This window comes from Hordeum vulgare, chromosome 7H (assembly GCF_904849725.1).
Source record: "Hordeum vulgare subsp. vulgare chromosome 7H, MorexV3_pseudomolecules_assembly, whole genome shotgun sequence".
NCBI lineage: Eukaryota > Viridiplantae > Streptophyta > Magnoliopsida > Poales > Poaceae > Hordeum > Hordeum vulgare.
The window spans coordinates 335,787,431-335,804,016 of record NC_058524.1 but is presented as its reverse complement, the minus strand read 5'-3'; the positions used below and the strand labels follow the sequence as shown (position 1 = coordinate 335,804,016).

The 16,586-nt window shown below is 46.0% G+C and overlaps 1 protein-coding gene across 1 annotated transcript; it reads left to right on the top strand.

Moving 5' to 3' along the window:
- The first annotated feature begins 7,052 nt into the window (after positions 1-7,052).
- On the top strand, positions 7,053-9,483 carry LOC123407934 (60S ribosomal protein L13-1-like). Its single transcript, XM_045101185.1, has 5 exons — positions 7,053-7,139; positions 7,445-7,572; positions 8,188-8,321; positions 8,728-8,886; positions 8,974-9,483. The coding sequence occupies exons 2-5, from the start codon at positions 7,464-7,466 to the stop codon at positions 9,196-9,198; spliced, it is 627 nt and encodes a 208-aa protein (XP_044957120.1). The 5' UTR covers positions 7,053-7,139; positions 7,445-7,463; the 3' UTR covers positions 9,199-9,483.
- Positions 9,484-16,586: the final 7,103 nt, after the last annotated feature.

Sequence of the window (16,586 nt, the reverse complement as noted above, 5' to 3'; positions counted from 1 at the left end):
GTTAACCGTCTAGGATGCCACGTAGGATCAACGCTTCACCCCTTGCCTTGTTAACAACAATGTAATATTGTCGTGTAAATAAACGAGAGTGAATTAAATAATTAAACGTGGAGTTTCGTCGATATGCAACCCGTTGCATATCGAGCTTCATTTAATGTGTAGTGTTTGCGTGAGGTGTTTTGCCATGCCATCCCTTGCATGTTGACCTGATCATGCAACATACTAGGTTGTGCATTATGTTGTGCATCGTGTGGTGAAATATCTGTGTTGATGTTTGTTTCTGGTTTGCTCCGTCTTGATAGAGTTCCGCAAGCGTGTCGGAATGTGAGGAACCGTTCGACTACGTTGGTTCGCCAACTTCTCAGAGTCATTCTTCTTCCAAGCGGGATATCAGGCAAGATGACCATTTCCCCAGATACCATTACTATCATTGTCATGCTAGTTATTTCGATGCTATCGATTATGTCTCGTTGCCTACCACATGTTAAATTCCAGCCTCTCAACAATGCCATGATTACCTTCAACCTGTTCGACCTAGCAAACCACTGATTGGCTATGTTACTGCTTGCTTAACCTTGTTGTTAGCGTTGTTAGTTGCAGGTGCAGATGCTGCCATGTGATAACATGGGTTCCTTGTCATATTACCATACTTAAATGCTATTTAATTTAATGCACCTATATACTTGGTAAAAGGTGGAAGGCTCGGCCTTTCTAGCCTGGTGTTTTGTTCCACCTTTGCCCCCTTAGTTTTCGGCTACCGGTGTTATGTTCCATAAAGGAGCGCTCGTAACACGATCGGGGTTGTTATGGGGACCCCCTTGATAAATCGTTTTAGATTAAAGCTCGTGTGGCAGGGCCCAACTTTGGTACTACATTTGCCTAATAACTAATGAACTGCATAGGGAGTAATTAACCCGAGGATGATTTAATCAACCCCCGGGCCAGTGCTCCTCATGAGTGTTGGCGCCACCTGAGCGATGTCCGGCGCCCCTCTGGTCACCCGGAGGTTTAGCGATCCCGACGTCTAGCTCATCCGTCGTGTCCTGAGAACGAGGTACGCGACTCCTATCGGGATCGTCGACACGTCGGGTGGCCTTGCTGGATTAGTTTTACCTTTGACGGAATATCTTGTGCATCGGGATTCCGGTGATGCTTTGGGTAATCTCAGGGTTGAGGTTTTCCACTAGCGAATCCGACGAGATCGCGAGCTTCATGATTGAGGATTTCTATGCGGTTTGTGGTAATTTGTGATGGACTAGTTGGAGCACCCCTGCAGGGTTAAATCTTTTCGGAAAGCCGTGCCCGCGGTTATGTGGCAACGTGGAAGCTTTGTTTAACACTGGTTCTAGATAACTTAAAGTTAACTTAATTAAAATATGCCAACGGTGTGCGTAACCGTGACTGTCTCTTTCGTGAGTTCTTTCTCCGATCGAGGACACGGTGGGGTTATGTCTGACGTAGGTAGGTGTTCAGGATCATTCATTTGATCATCAATAGCTCACGTCCGTTATGCGTAGATCTTCCCCCTCTTATTTCTTGTACTCGTAAGTTAGCCACCAAATAAATGCTTAGCCGCTGCTGCAACCTCACCACTTAACCTTGCCTCACCTATTAAGCTTTGCTAGTCTTGATACCTTTGGAAATGAGATTGCTGAGTCCCCGTGGCTCACAGATTACTACAACACCAGTTGCAGGTATAGGTAAAGGTTACTCGACGCGAGCGCGTTGTTTGTTCATTTGGAGTTGCTTCTCCTTCTTCTTCTTCATCAATCTAGGATGGGTTCTAGGCCGGCAGCTTGGGATAGCAAGGATGGACGTCGTTCTTCTTTTGTCGTTTGTTTTCGTCCGTAGTAGGACCCTGCTCTTACTCTTGATGTTTTTGTAATGTACTATTGTGACTCTGATGTAGCTTGTGGCGAGTGTAAGCCAACTTTCTATGTATAACTCTTCTTTTCAGTACATGTACTTGTAACGATATCCATTCTTGCGACACGACGAGATGCGCTTCTATCCCTGATGAGGCCTTCGTGCCAAATTGAGGATAGGGTCGCATCTTGGGCGTGACAAGCCCGTCTATATTTTGTAGATATTGGGTTTGCCTAAGTCTTTCTATTTATTCTTGAAATAGCAAATCCCATATTGTCATCAACCCACCAAAAGGGGGAGATTGTAAGCGCATAATTTTCCCTAAATAGTTTTGGTGGTTGATGACAATGCCCCTTGCGGACTAATCATGTGCATTAAGCTTTCAGAGGTTATGAGGTGACACGAGACGGTTTTAATGCCCTTAGTGATTAAAAGAGAAGAAGATATTTTTCTGTCGATTTAGTGTTGGTGGACTTGAGTCATAGGAAAATCTGTACTATCAAGAGGGGATCCACATTTGGAAAGGTTGGGAGGAACTATCACGTACACATTTGCACCCCCTTCCTTTTCCCGACACTTTGGAGCCCTTGTTCTACACAAAAGATACTCAGGGCTATATAAGCGGTTGTACCACCCTACAGAGCAGTAGTACCGCCCCAGCTGTACTGCCGCCCTGCAGTTATAAGTCTGCTATTGTTTATATTTCCTGTGTGATGTCCTCAGGTGCTCTTGCCCATTTCTAGCGGAAGTACCACTGGGAACGGAGTGGTAATACCGCTCGGGCGGTAATGCCTCCCTCCACTTCTGCGGCACTACCGCTTATATTTCGCTCTGTGGGTAAGTGCCTCGCATGAGTTATTTTTGAGAGCGGCGGTAGTCAGCATAAGTACCGTTGTGCGCGGGACTGTCGTACTAGCCCTCTGTTTTGACTAAGTCCCCTATCTATGCAGTGCTAAGCGGAAGTACCGCTTGTAGGTAAGCGGTAGTACCTCTCCGACAACACTATCACCCTCCTCTGGTGGAGTCGAGTTGCATGACGCACGGAACTTCCGCTGAAGCGAAGTACCGCTCACAAGCGGAAGTACCGCTCAATGCTTATATGCAGCCTATGACCAGAAAACGGTCAGATTTCCACCTGGGTCTTCTTCTCCATGTGACTTTACCTTTCTTCCCCAAAAGCTCCATTGTTGCTCCTAAGCTTATTCTTGCCTGATCTCTTTGTCTAGCCATCGATTCTTGTTGATGCTCCAAGATTTGGAGAAGAAGGCCTTGATCTACACTTCCACCAAGAGAAATTTGTTCCCCCACTAATCCCTTGCGGATCTTGTTACTCTTCGGTGTTTGAGCATCCTATACGAAATAGGTCATCTCGAAGCCATATTCCATGGTGGTGAAGCTTCGTGGTTTCGTTGGGAGTCTCCAATTAAGTTGTGGAGATTTCCCCAACCTTGTTTGTAAAGGTCCGATTGCCGCCTTTAAGGGCACCACTAGTGGAATCACAACATCTCGCATTGTGTGTGGACGTGAGGAGAATACATTGGCCTTAGTGGTATCTTGGGGAGCATTGTGCCTTCACACTGCTCCAACGAGGACGTACTCCCCCTCAAAGAGAAGGAACTTTGGTAACACATCCTTGTCTTCATCGGTTCCACTTGTGGTTACTTCTTACCTTTACCTTGTATTTGTTCTTGCTTGTAGTTGTTGTTGTTAGCATCATATAGGTTGCTCACCTTGTTGCATATCTACACAACCTTTTTGTTACTAAACTTAATTTGTTAAAGAAAAGTTCAAAATTGGTAGTTGCCTATTCACCCCCTCTAGTCAACCATATCGATCCTTTTCACCCGTGTTGAATGGTAGGATCTCTCCTACCCAAAGTGCTTTCATTCCCAGAAGATTAATCTATGATAATGATCTCATAGCCTTTGAATGTATGCATTCGTTGAACACAATGAAAGATAGCAGGGGCAAATACTGTACGTATAAGCTGGATCTCGCTAAGGCATATGACCGTGTGGACCGGGAATTCTTAAAAAGAATGTTTCATGCATAAGATTTTGCACCAATTTGGATTAATTGGATTATGACAAGTGTCACGCCAGTAAAAATTTTAGTACGCTTTAATGGATAGATGTTAGATTCTTTCAAACCTTTGTGTGGTCTCAGGCAAGGGGGTCCTTTGTCTCCATACTTGTTCTTGTTTGTAACCGAGGCCCTCTCATTGTTACTTCACGATGCTACAAGGAATGGGGATATTTAGGATTTTTGGCTTAACACGCATGCTCCACGTATCTCACATTTATTATTTGGTGATGATAGCCTCTTGTTTTTTAAGGGTTCGTTGGATCAAGCTCTGGCCATTAAGCTTATGAGGAGGGGAGATGCCAATTGTTAAGCCCGGACAAATGCTCCATTTATTTGGTAAAAAGTGTAGGTTGGAGGATCAAGTGTATATCTTGGTCATTCTCAAAATCACTTATGATGGTCTTGGGGATAAATAGCTTGGTTTACCTGTTCCTGAAGGTCGAATGAAGGCCGGAAAATTCAAGTCTACAAAAGATAAAGCATTGAAGCGGGGTTCTGACTGGATAAAAAAAATAAGCTTCCAGCAGTGTGAAGGAATTACAAATTAAGTTAGTCATTCAGGCTCTGTCGGTGTATGCCATGGGTATTTTTAAATTTCCTACATCTCTAGAGTTATCCCAGATCATTAAGAATTTTTGGTGGGGTGACGAGGAAAGTAGGAAAAGAACTCATTGGCTAGCATGGGATAAGATGAAGAGACCTAAAGGATCAGGAGGTATGGGCTTTCGAGATATGAGATTATTTAATCAAGCACTTTTCACGAAACAGGCTTGGCGATTATTGTTTTTTCCGGACTCGTTATGTGCAAATGTGATGAAAGCAAAGGATTATCCTCATGAGCATCTGTTGGACATTGTGTTCCCTCAACTAGTGTCAACTTCTTGGCAAGGTATTATGTATGTTCTTGAGCTGTTGAAAAAGGGTGCCATTTGAAGAGTCTGCGATTGGGCGAATATAAATATTTGGAGGGACAATTGACTTCCTAGAGACTTGGGGTTAAAATTTGCTACAAAAAAGAATAGAACGAGAATTAAATATGTGCGAGAATTATTCACAAGTGGCTCACAAAGGTGGGATGAAAATCTTCTTAGGCATATATTTTATCCCCATGATGCAGAGGAAATTCTGAAGCTGCGTATTCTGAATATGGGTGAGGGGCTTTTATTGCTTGGCACTACGAGAAAAACGGCATGTTCTCGGTTAAGAGTGCATATAGGGTGGCACTAAACCTTAAGGGACCCAACCTTGGCTTTACAATAGTGCTGTAAATGAGTAAAGGAGGCTTTGGGACATAATTTGGAATGCTCACGTCCCTCAGAAGATTATAATTTTTGCATGGTGTGCTGCTACACATGGCCGTTCAAGTAAATAGAGTGAAATATCACCAAACTACCATTGGGTTATGCTCGATTTGTAATGTCGAAGATGAAAGTGTGTTTCATGCTCTAGCCACATGTCCCAAGGGTCGAGCGCTCCAGATGGCGGTAAGGGAGGTTTGGAATTTACCACGTGAGGAGTCTTTCAAATTCTCTGGCCCGGATTGGCTACTTGTTTTATCCGATCAAGTTACGTCATCGGTGTGTGAGCAAATTATATTCATGTTTTGTAGGGCATGTCATTTGAGGAATGATTTGATCTTTGGCAAGGAAAAGTAAACCATCTCGACCATTGTGAATTTTATTCAAAACTATTGGGCGTCCTTCTCATCTTGCCGTTCAAAGGTGAAGATGGAGAATACCAACAAAGGTAAGGAGAATGCGGATGGTTTAACTTATACTAATGATTTGCATGAGAATTTTGTGGTGTGGCAGCCTCCTACTACGAAGTTCGTTAAGATTAGTGTTGTCACAAGTTTTGTGGAGGCCATGAGTGCTGCAAGTGTGGGTGTTATGGCTATAAACCATGTTGGAGCGGTTATCATTTCGTCGTGAGATATATTGAGGTGTGCAATAGTGTGGATAAAGTGGAACTGAGAGCAACCCTCGCGGGGTTGTATGTCGGTTTACTCTCCACAAGCCCATCATTTAAGACACTGAATGTTCTTTTATGGCCTCTTCTCTTGGAAATGGCTTTCAAGACATGTCTTTTTCTAGTTGATCTAAAGATGGAAGCGTTGAGTATATCCAAGATGATGACAAATTGCAAGATAGCGAACGTTAACAGGGTTTTTTAACTGTTTTGACCCATGAGACGAAAATAATGCACAGAATAAACTCGATCTGAAACTATTTCACGATCTGTCCCTTTTAGAAACGCCAGAACCCGTGGCGTTGCTGGTGTACATAGAAACGCCAGTCTACCGTGACGTTTCCGGTCCATATTCAGACGTCAGTCTAGCTCACGTTGCAGATCACCTAGAAACGCCACCCTTACTGGCGTTTCTACACAGGCGCCAAACGCCATTAAGCATGGCGTTTCTTACCCACACTAGTTTCTGCTCGCTGTTCGCTGCTGCATGCATGGTGTGACTGTGACATGAGCCAAGACCAAAGTGCAAGGATCCATGCGCCCGACGTGATCAAGGTATTAAAAACTTGCATGTGCTCCAAACATTTGCCAACCACTCATTTCTGCAGTTGTTTGAAGAAGGCTAACATACTTAGTCTCCGTACTAGTATACTGGTGCGAGTACAGAAGAGCCAATTGATCCATTCATGAAGATGCCGGCGGATCGGTCGGTGCATCCGTGTCCTCTGGCTCGCTCTTTTGACACGCAGATCAGACGTCATTAATCCCACACCTTAATTGCCACCAGCATCCAATGACTACTGCTCCTTAGTGTTTACAACAGGCCCGATGAGGTACTTCTTAATAATGCTAAATTTATAATAATGGATGATTGCACGAATGTTTTAAATTAATTAATATATGGAAGGGGTTTAAAAAAAAGATACCAAAAAACCCAGAAAAATAAATAAGAAAACCAATAAAAAAAAAGAAAAAAAAGACGGAACAAACCGACGACCGATCAAGCTATTGGGGTGGCCCATAGACGCGTGCGAAAGGAGGGGCCTCCTGTGGACTCTCTTATTGGGCTGTATCCCTCGGCCCCTCTGGCGAAAGAGCTTGGAGGATCGAAAAATCTCGGCCGTCCAAGCTAGGGATCGCTTATAAACACCCAACCCTAGCCGAAATGCCCGCTCCCCTCCCGCCGCATCCTCTTCGTCCTCCCCTCCGCCGCAGTGCAGGTTCGTTCCGTTCGCTCTGTCGCTCGCGTCATCTCACCTTCACCGTCCGGTGGAAATCATCTCCTGTATCCCGATGAATAGATGTTGCGTGTATTCCATGCCGCTCTAGTTCTTTGTGTGGCAGCACTAGGTTCCTGATTTCCTCACGGATGCGTAGCATTAGTCGCGCACTATTGTTTGTGATCCGCCACGCGTTCATGGTCTTGCTTGTTAGCATGCGCACTGTGTTGCTCAGTAGTTTGGAGAGGTGGGTCGTTTAGTTCGCGCGGTGACGTGTTTGTGTTGGTCTGGTGGATCGTGTGCAGGTAAGAAGAAGGGGTCGAAATGGTGAAGCACAACAATGTTATCCCCAACGGCCACTTCAAGAAGCATTGGCAGAACTATGTCAAGACCTGGTTCAACCAGCCTGCCCGCAAGCAGAGGCGCCGCATTGGTGAGCAACCCTGCTCTTACATTGTCGCGTGTTTTATCAGTCATATACTTGTAACTGTACATGTTATGTATCACGCCATGGTAATTGCAGTGATAATTAAGTGTTAAATTCTGGTTAGTTAATTTATTACCCCTGCTAGAGTGATGGACAGAGCTCTATGTTGTTGATTGTATCCTATATTGCGTGATAATAACATTGGCTGTCTGTCATTCATCACCATCATTTAATCTATGTTATGTCTTGACTACAATCTATATTTGCCAGTAATCCAATAGAAAAGAATACCTGTGCTGAGGCAGTATTTGTCGCCAGGTCAATCAATTGTTTCCAGCAAACCTACCTGAACTGTTGTACACAAACTTAAGACAACTGTTAGATATGTCTGTTCAATACCATTTCTGGATGCATTTCTTCTGAATTTAGGTGTACCTCTGGTGCCATGCATGCACTGATCTGACTCAGCATGTCTTCATATGCACACACCTGATCTTTAACATGTGATGATATCCCTGTGATGCTGCTCAGCATCACTAGCCAGCTAGCAACTTTTTGGGGCTTGTGTTTTTGCTGCTTGGCTATTTTTGAATAACCATCACACAATTTGTATTTGTTCAGCTCGTCAAAAGAAGGCAGTGAAGATCTTCCCTCGCCCAACATCTGGTCCTCTTCGTCCCATTGTGCAATGCCAGACTCGGAAGTACAACATGAAGGCAAGGGCTGGGAGAGGCTTTACCCTTGAGGAGCTGAAGGTGACTTGTTTCTTCTATACCGTTAAATCCTGTAAACCATCTCTCTTTCTCTGGTTTGCCTTTTTTTAATTAAATGTGGGAGAAAATCAATATACCCTTTATTAAATATATGTGATATATTTTCTGCATTAGTTGTTGTCATGCATGTATCTGGTAAATTGTTCTCATATTCGGTATTTGTTTTTATTATTAGCAAATTTACTCATATTAGTAATAATTTATTGTTCTTCCCTTTCTATAAGTGATGAACTGATGTTTTGCATGCAGACTCATGCTAGCTTGCTGTGCTTTTCGTGTATCCTCCTTGCAATCCAATTTTCTATCCAGATTCTACTGTCATTTCTCATGTAGTATGTATCATATACTGTATCTTTCTGCTAATGTTCATTTATGCTGTAATTTGCAGACAGCGGGCATCCCGAAGAAGCTAGCTCCTACTATTGGCATTTCTGTGGATCACCGCCGTAAAAACAGGTCACTTGAGGGTATGCAGTCTAACATTCAGAGACTCAAGACGTACAAGGCTAAGCTGGTTATCTTCCCAAGGCGTGCTCGCAAGGTTAAGGTATGGCGGGAGTTTATTGTTTGTGTACACCATTTTATATTTTGCTATGTATTCTCCTGTTCATGACCTTTACGCTATTTGTCTTAGGCTGGTGATTCTACCCCTGAGGAACTTGCCACAGCCACCCAGGTCCAGGGTGACTATATGCCTATTACTCGTGGTGAGAAGCGCTTGGTTGAGCTCATGAAGGTCACTGAGGAGATGAAGGCGTTCAAGGCCTACGGCAAGCTCTGTGTCGAGAGGATGAACCAGCGGCAGCTTGGTGCCCGCACGAAGAAGGCCGCCGAGGCAGAGAAGGAAGAAAAGAAGTGATAAGATATTTTGTTTCATGCTAGTGAATGTTATCATCGGGGACTTGTCCTAAATTTTGTCTTGCGGCTGGAAATAGAGACCAGGCGATGGTTTTGATACGTGGTACTTGTTTGCATGGTATGCTGTTCAGTGAGTCGATGGATTTCTACCCTTGTTGGAGGGTCAGGCTATGACTTGTTTCTTCTTCGATTTGTACCCAAAATGTACTGGTCAAGTTATGACGGTTGTTTTTCGTAAATTTTTGGTGGAAGTACCGGCGGTATGAAATAAGAGCAAATTGCCTTTTGACCTTGCGTGGAGTATATGCTCGAAACTCTTCTGAACAGTAAAATAGAAAAAAAGTACAATAATCCAAAATTTGTGATTTTCTTGTCAACCATCTTTGTTGGTGAAATAACATCGGTGGATGTCCAAATAAGAAAATCAACACTTCAAAATGAGTATTGGTTTTGTTATTTTTCCCAGTCCTCCATGAATGTGATTTCATCACAGTAATTTGCATGCAGAAAACTAGTAGTGTTTGTTGTAAACGAAAGAAAAGATCTTTTCTTCTGTTTTTTTTCCTTTCAAATTTTACTCTTTTTTCCTTTTCAAGGGTATGCCAATAGCTTTATAGAAGGGAGAATAATATGTACTCCCTCTATCCATTTTTATAGGACCTAATGCGTACTTTGACCATGTGTTAGAGCAAATAATATATGACATGCAAGTTATACAAAGCATATTGTCAAATTTATACGTGAAAGGAGTTTCCAATGATATAATTTTTATATTATACATCTCATATAATATTAATCTTATCAATAGTCAAACACAGTCTTAGAAAATGCATTAGTCCCTATATATATGGATGGAGGGAGTATAAGAGATTACAAAGTAGCTAGATGGACATCAAACGACAAGCCTTCTGAAAAGGACGTGGATGTCGCTTAGAGGGGGGGGGGGGGTGAATAGGCGCTTTAAAATAGTTAAGGTTTAGGCTTGAACAAATGCGGAATAAAACTAATCGTTTAATATGTCAAGCACAAAACCTACAAACAACTGGGCTCACCTATGTGCACCAACAACTTATGCTAAGCAAGATAAACAACTAAGTGATAGTAAGATATATTACAATAAAGAATATGTCTATCACAAAGTAACGTGCATAAGTAAAGGGTTCGGTAAGAGATAACCGAGGCACGGGGAGACGATGATGTATCCCGAAGTTCACACCCTTGCGGATGCTAATCTCCGTTAGAGCGGTGTGGAGGCACAATGCTCCCCAAGATGCCACTAAGACCACCGTAATCTCCTCACGCCCTCGCACAATGCAAGATGCCGTGATTCCACTAAGGGACCCTTGAGGGCGGTCACCGAACCCGTACAAATGGCAACCCTTGGGGGCGGTCACCGAACCCGTACACGTGGCAACCCTTGGGGGCGGTTACCGGTACCCGTACAAATTGCTCGGGGCAATCTCCACAACCTAATTGGAGACCCCGACGCTTCCCGGAGCTTCACACCACACTGATTGAGCTCCGAGACACCACCAAGCTTCTAGGACGCCAAAGCATCCACGAAGAACAATATCAAGGGTACTAAGTACCAAAGGTAGTAAGCTTCTCAACTTCTCACTTCCACGTATCACCGTGGAGAACTCAAACCGATGCAACTAATGCAATGGCAAGAACACACGAAGTGGTCAAGTCCCTCACACTCAAATCCCTCCACAACAACAAAAGCTAAGGAGAAATATGAGAGGAAGAACAAGGAGCTCACAAAGAACTCCAAGATCAAGATCCAAGGGGTTCCCCTCACATAGAGGAGAAAGTGATTGGTGGAGATGTGGATCTAGATCTCCTCTCTCTTTTTCCTCAAGAACAAGCAAGAATCATTGGAGGGATTGAGAGTAATCAAGCTCTAAGAATGTCAACAATGGAGGTAGAATAAGAGCTCAACGGATGGATAAGGCCAAGGGGGAAGAAGACCCCCTTTATATAGTGGGGGAAAGAATCAGACCGTTACCCCCACTCTCTGCCCGAGCTCCAACGGTACTACCGCTGGCTGCAGCGGTACTAACGCTGTCACTCCAGCGGTACTACCGCTGGCAGCGGTACTACCGCCGGGCCCCTGGTAGTGCAAAGGCACTACCACCGCCAAGAAAGTCTTCGCAAAAAGGTCCGTCCACGAACAACCGCTAGGCAGGCGGTACTAAGCTCCTGGAGCGGTACTACCGCTGACCAGGGGCGGTACTACCGCGAGCCAGCGGTACTACCGCTAGGTCCAGCGGTACTACCGCTCGCCACTGAAACAGCCATAACTTTCGCATACGAGCTCCGAATCGAGCAAACCCAAGCTTGTTGGATTCAGGACGACAAGGGCTACCGTTGATCCAACGATCCTTCCAAAACAACACTTTCATGCCCGCACCAACTTGCCGTTTCATCAAGCTACCAAACGCCGCTGCCGCGTGTCTATCTGGAGTGCAGTTAAGTCCCTGTCACGACCTTGCTTCGTTAGTTGTCATCAACCACTCCCACCTCATCCTTAGAGCTATACCTTGTTTGAACAACTCAATGACTCTATGTCACACCCAAGATGCGACCCTATCCTCAATTTGGCACGAAGGCCTCGTCAGGGATAGAAGCGCATGTCGTCGTGTCGCAAGAATGGATATCGTTACAAGTACATGTACTGAAAAGAAGATATATATATATACAGAGTTGGCTTACACTTGCCACAAGCTACATCAGAGTCACATCAGTACATTACATAATCATCAAGAGTAAGAGCAGGGTCCGACTACGGTCGAAAACAAACGACAAAAGAAGAACGACGTCCATCCTTGCTATCCCAGGCTGCCGGCTTGGAACCCATCCTAGATCGATGATGATGAAGAAGAAGCAACTCCAAATGAACAATCAGTGCGCTCGCGTCAAGTACCCTTTACCTGTACCTGCAACTGGTGTTGTAGTAATCTGTGAGCCACAGGGGACTCAGCAATCTCATTTCCAAAGGTATCAAGACTAGCAAAGCTTAATGGGTGAGGTATGGTTAAGTGGTGAGGTTGCAGCAGCGGGTAAGCATATATATTTGGTGGCTAAACTTACGAGTACAAGAAATAAGAGGGGGAAGAGCTACGCATAACAGACGTGACTACTGATGATCAAATGAATGATCCTGAACACCTACCTACGTCACACATAACCCCACCGTGTCCTCGATCGGAGAAAGAACTCACGAAAGAGACAGTCACGGTTACGCACACAGTTGGCAAGTTTTTATTAAGTTAACTTCAAGTTATCTAGAACCAGTGTTACACAAAGTTTCCACATTGCCACATAACCGCGGGCACGGCTTTCCGAAAGATTTAACCCTGCAGGGGTGCTCCAACTAGTCCATCACAAATTACCACAAGCCGCATAGAAATCCTCAATCACGAAGCTCGCGATCTCGTCGGATTCCCTAGTGGAAAACCTCAACTCTGAGATTACCCAAAGCATCACCGGAATCCCGATGCACAAGATATCTCGTCAAAGGTAAAACTAATCCAGCAAGGCCGCCCGACGTGTCGACCGACGTGTCGACGATCCCGATAGGAGTCGCGTACCTCGTTCTCAGGAAACGACGGATAAGCGACGCGTACAAGTGCCAAACCTCGAGTTTCCTCGCGGTGGCCCCGCACAGTGCTCTGTTTTGGACCAACACTCATGAGGAGCACTGGCCCGGGGGTTGATTAAAATAGTCCGCGGGTGCCGGCGGGTCCCTATGCATTATTATTAGGTTATTAGGCAAATGTAGTACCAAAGTTGGGCCTTGCCAGACCAGCTTTATTCCAAAACGAATTATCAAGGGGGTCCCCATAACAGCCCCGATCGTGTTAGGAGCGCTCAATTATGGAACATAACACCGGTAGCCGGAAACTAAGGGGGCCAAGGTGGAACAAAACACCAGGCTAGAAAGGCCGAGCCTTCCACCTTTTACCAGGTATATAGGTGCATTAAATTAAATAGCATTAAAAATGGTGATATAAGAAGGAACCCATGCTTTCGCATGTAAGCATGTGCACCTGCAACTAGCAACGCTAACACAGGGTTAAGCAAGCAGTAACATAGCCAATCAGTGGTTTGCAAGGTTGAACAGGTTGAGGGTTTCATGACATTGTTGAGAGGCTGATATTTAACATGTGGCAGGCAACGAGACATAATCGATAGAAGCGATAAACTAGCATGGCAATGATAGTAATGGTATCTAGGGAAATGATCATCTTGCCTGAGATCCCGCTTGGAAGAAGAACAACCCGGTGGAGTCGGCAAACCATCGTAGTCGAATGGGTCCTCACATTCCGACACGCTTGCGGAACTCTATCGGAACGGAGCAAACCGGAAACAAACATCAACACAAATATTCATCACACGATGCACAACATGATGCATTCCCTAATATGATGCATGATCAGTTCATCGATGCACGAGATGGCATGGTAATTCACCTCACGCAAACACTACACATTAAGTGAAGCTCGATATGCAACGGGTTACATATCGACGAAACTCCACGATTAATTATTTAATTCACTCCCGATTATTTACACGGCAATGTCAAATTGTTGTTATCATGGCAAGGGGTGAAGCGACAGTTCTACGTGGCATCCTAGTCGGGTAACGCGCGAAACATAGATCGGAGCTACGACACAAGAACATGCAACACAAGATGTATATGCCATGAATGCGTCATGGATGCAAGTTCAAACATCACGGGCAAGAAGAGAAAGAAACTTGTGTCGCCATGGCGAACGAAAGGGAACCATGGCGGCAAAACGGAAACGATGTCACGGCAACGTTCCGGCCCCGATAACTCGAGGAGATACCGGTGTCAACGATTAGGGAGCGCGTGCGTGACATGCCAAATAGTGATGGGGTGATCCCGGTTACCGGGTTCCCACGTGTCGGGGGCACGACAAAAGGGAAACAACGTGCAGCTAACATGGCATATATGAAACGGACGACAGCACAACTCATACAACAATGCATTCATACATCACTAGTACACGGTACACGACATGTCCCATCGGTATACCTTCGACGCGTGCATGTCGGAGCGGATCGGTTCGTTGAAGGAGAACAACGGTCGTCGTGGAAGTTGTGGTCGTCAAGGAACTCGGGTCTTGTCGACGGTAGTCGAACACGTTCTGAAGATGGTCGGGGTCGTCGAGGATGTCGTGGATCTCGTGAACTTGTTGATTCCACGGTGGCGGGGATGGTCTACGCGACGACGGCAAGCGGCAGCAACACGGCTAGCGAAAGCAGGCAACCCGCAAGCAGCAGCTAGCAGCGGTAGCAGACTAGCGGCAACTAGCAACTAGTCTAGCATCCAACATCAAGCAAGCTAGCAGCTATCTAAATATCGGCTCAGCAGGCAAGCTACAGCAAGCAACAAAGCATCAGGCGGGCAAGCAACAAGAGCAGAAGCTAAGCCAAGCTAGCAGCAACTACAACAACTAGCCTAGCATGCATCTAATAGCAAGGCAGGCTAACTACCATATCAAGCAAACTCGGCAACAGCAAGCGCAAGCAGCATCATGGGCAGCAGCAAACAATAGCAGCAAGCAGGCACTAGCAACCTAAGCAGCAACCAGCAACAGTCGCAGCGAGGCAGCAGCACCAGCAGACAACAACAACCTCGGCAACAGCACATCAGCAGCGGCTCGACGCACATCAGGCCAGCAACGGCAAACAACAGCAAGGCGAGCACGGCGCCGAGAACAGCGGCAGGGGAGGCGGCGCGGCGAGGGCAACGGCAGCTCGGGGCCTGGAGGCGAGTGACAGCAGGGAACACAGGGAGGCGACGGCGGCTCGGTCCGGTGACCAGGAGGCCGACGAGGCACACACCGGCGGGGAGGGGTCGGGGTACTAGCGGGAGACAACCATGACAGAGCAGGCGGGGCGCAGCTCCTGCAGCTCGGGCAGGGGCACGGCGAGGGGAGCGGCGGCACGGCGAGCTCAAGGCCATGGCGCGGGGAAATGAGGTCGGGCAGGGGAACTCGTTCCTGGCGCTCGAGGCCACGGGCGAAGCTCCTGGCGGCGGGGTTCACGGCGTCGGTGGCCATGGGGGCTTCTGCTGCTGCTGGAAGGAGAAACGAAGAAGGGGGGCGAGGGAGGCGAGGCCAGGGCGCGGGCAGGGAGCAGCTGCGGCAGGGAATGGCGACGAGGGGGAATCGAGACATAGCGGCGCACGGGGGGAGGAGGAAGGGACGAGGGGACGAGGAACGAGAGAGCCCCGCCTTGGGCCCAACTCGGCCACAAGCTGGGATACCCCTCTCTCTCATTGCCTTTTTTTCTTTTTTAAAACAGAAAAACACACACCAAAACAAAAGGTTTAAACAAATAGAAAATACTCTTTGGCTCCTTTAAAAACCACACCCCAACTATAAGAAACAGTTGGGCATTTTTAAACAACTAAAAATGAAACCTTTTCCTTAAGAATTAAATAAAACCCTTTTAACAAGAAAATAAAAATAAAACCCTTTTGAAGAATAAAATAAAACCTCTTTTATTTAAAGAATAAAATAAAAGCCCTTTTAAAGATAAAAGGAAATGAGAGGGGTTTAAAATAAAACACAAGGAGAAATAAAAATAAAAACCCAAGGGTTGCCCCCACATTTAACAAAAGGGTTTAAAAGAAGACGAATCTTTTGACGGGGTTAAAACGAAAACTTTAGCAAACCGCACAACAAATAAAGGAGGGGTGAGAAGGTCTTAGGTCCGCGGTGCAACAGGGTCTAGCGGTGGCTCTCGCGCACCCTCTCTTAACGCTCCAATAAAACAACGCCGCTCACAAGGCACTAACACCCAACAACACGGCAACAAGCAACACCGACAAAACACGGTTGACATGATGCCATGTATGATGCGATGATGCAAACTACATGACGATGCAACGAATAAAAATACTCACACGACGGAAACGGAAAGGAAAGGGGAATATTCTGGAACGCCGACATCATGCTGTCACACTCTAAGCCCATCAAGTTCCTTGGGACGACAGAGAAGATTCCAAGACACCAAGCACTGACCACCATGCACCGCATATGAACCAGCCCAAAAGAACGAGGGACACCCTTTATCCACCCGCTGAAGCGCCCATTTGGCAGCCTCGACCACGATCAGGTGATGGGTCGCCCTCGCTCTCATTACCCGGTTGACCAAAACCAATCTCCCTGTCCTGGCCACAAAGCCCCTTTGCCATCCCGGTAATATACGGAGAGCTTCTCTACCAGAAGTTGCCATTCCGATCTATTTAGCTGTTTGATGCTGAGGGGTAAGCCTAGGTATTTGCATGGGAAGGTCTCCATCTTCCATGGTAACGCATCCTTGACTAGCTGTTCATCCTCCATACCCGCCCGG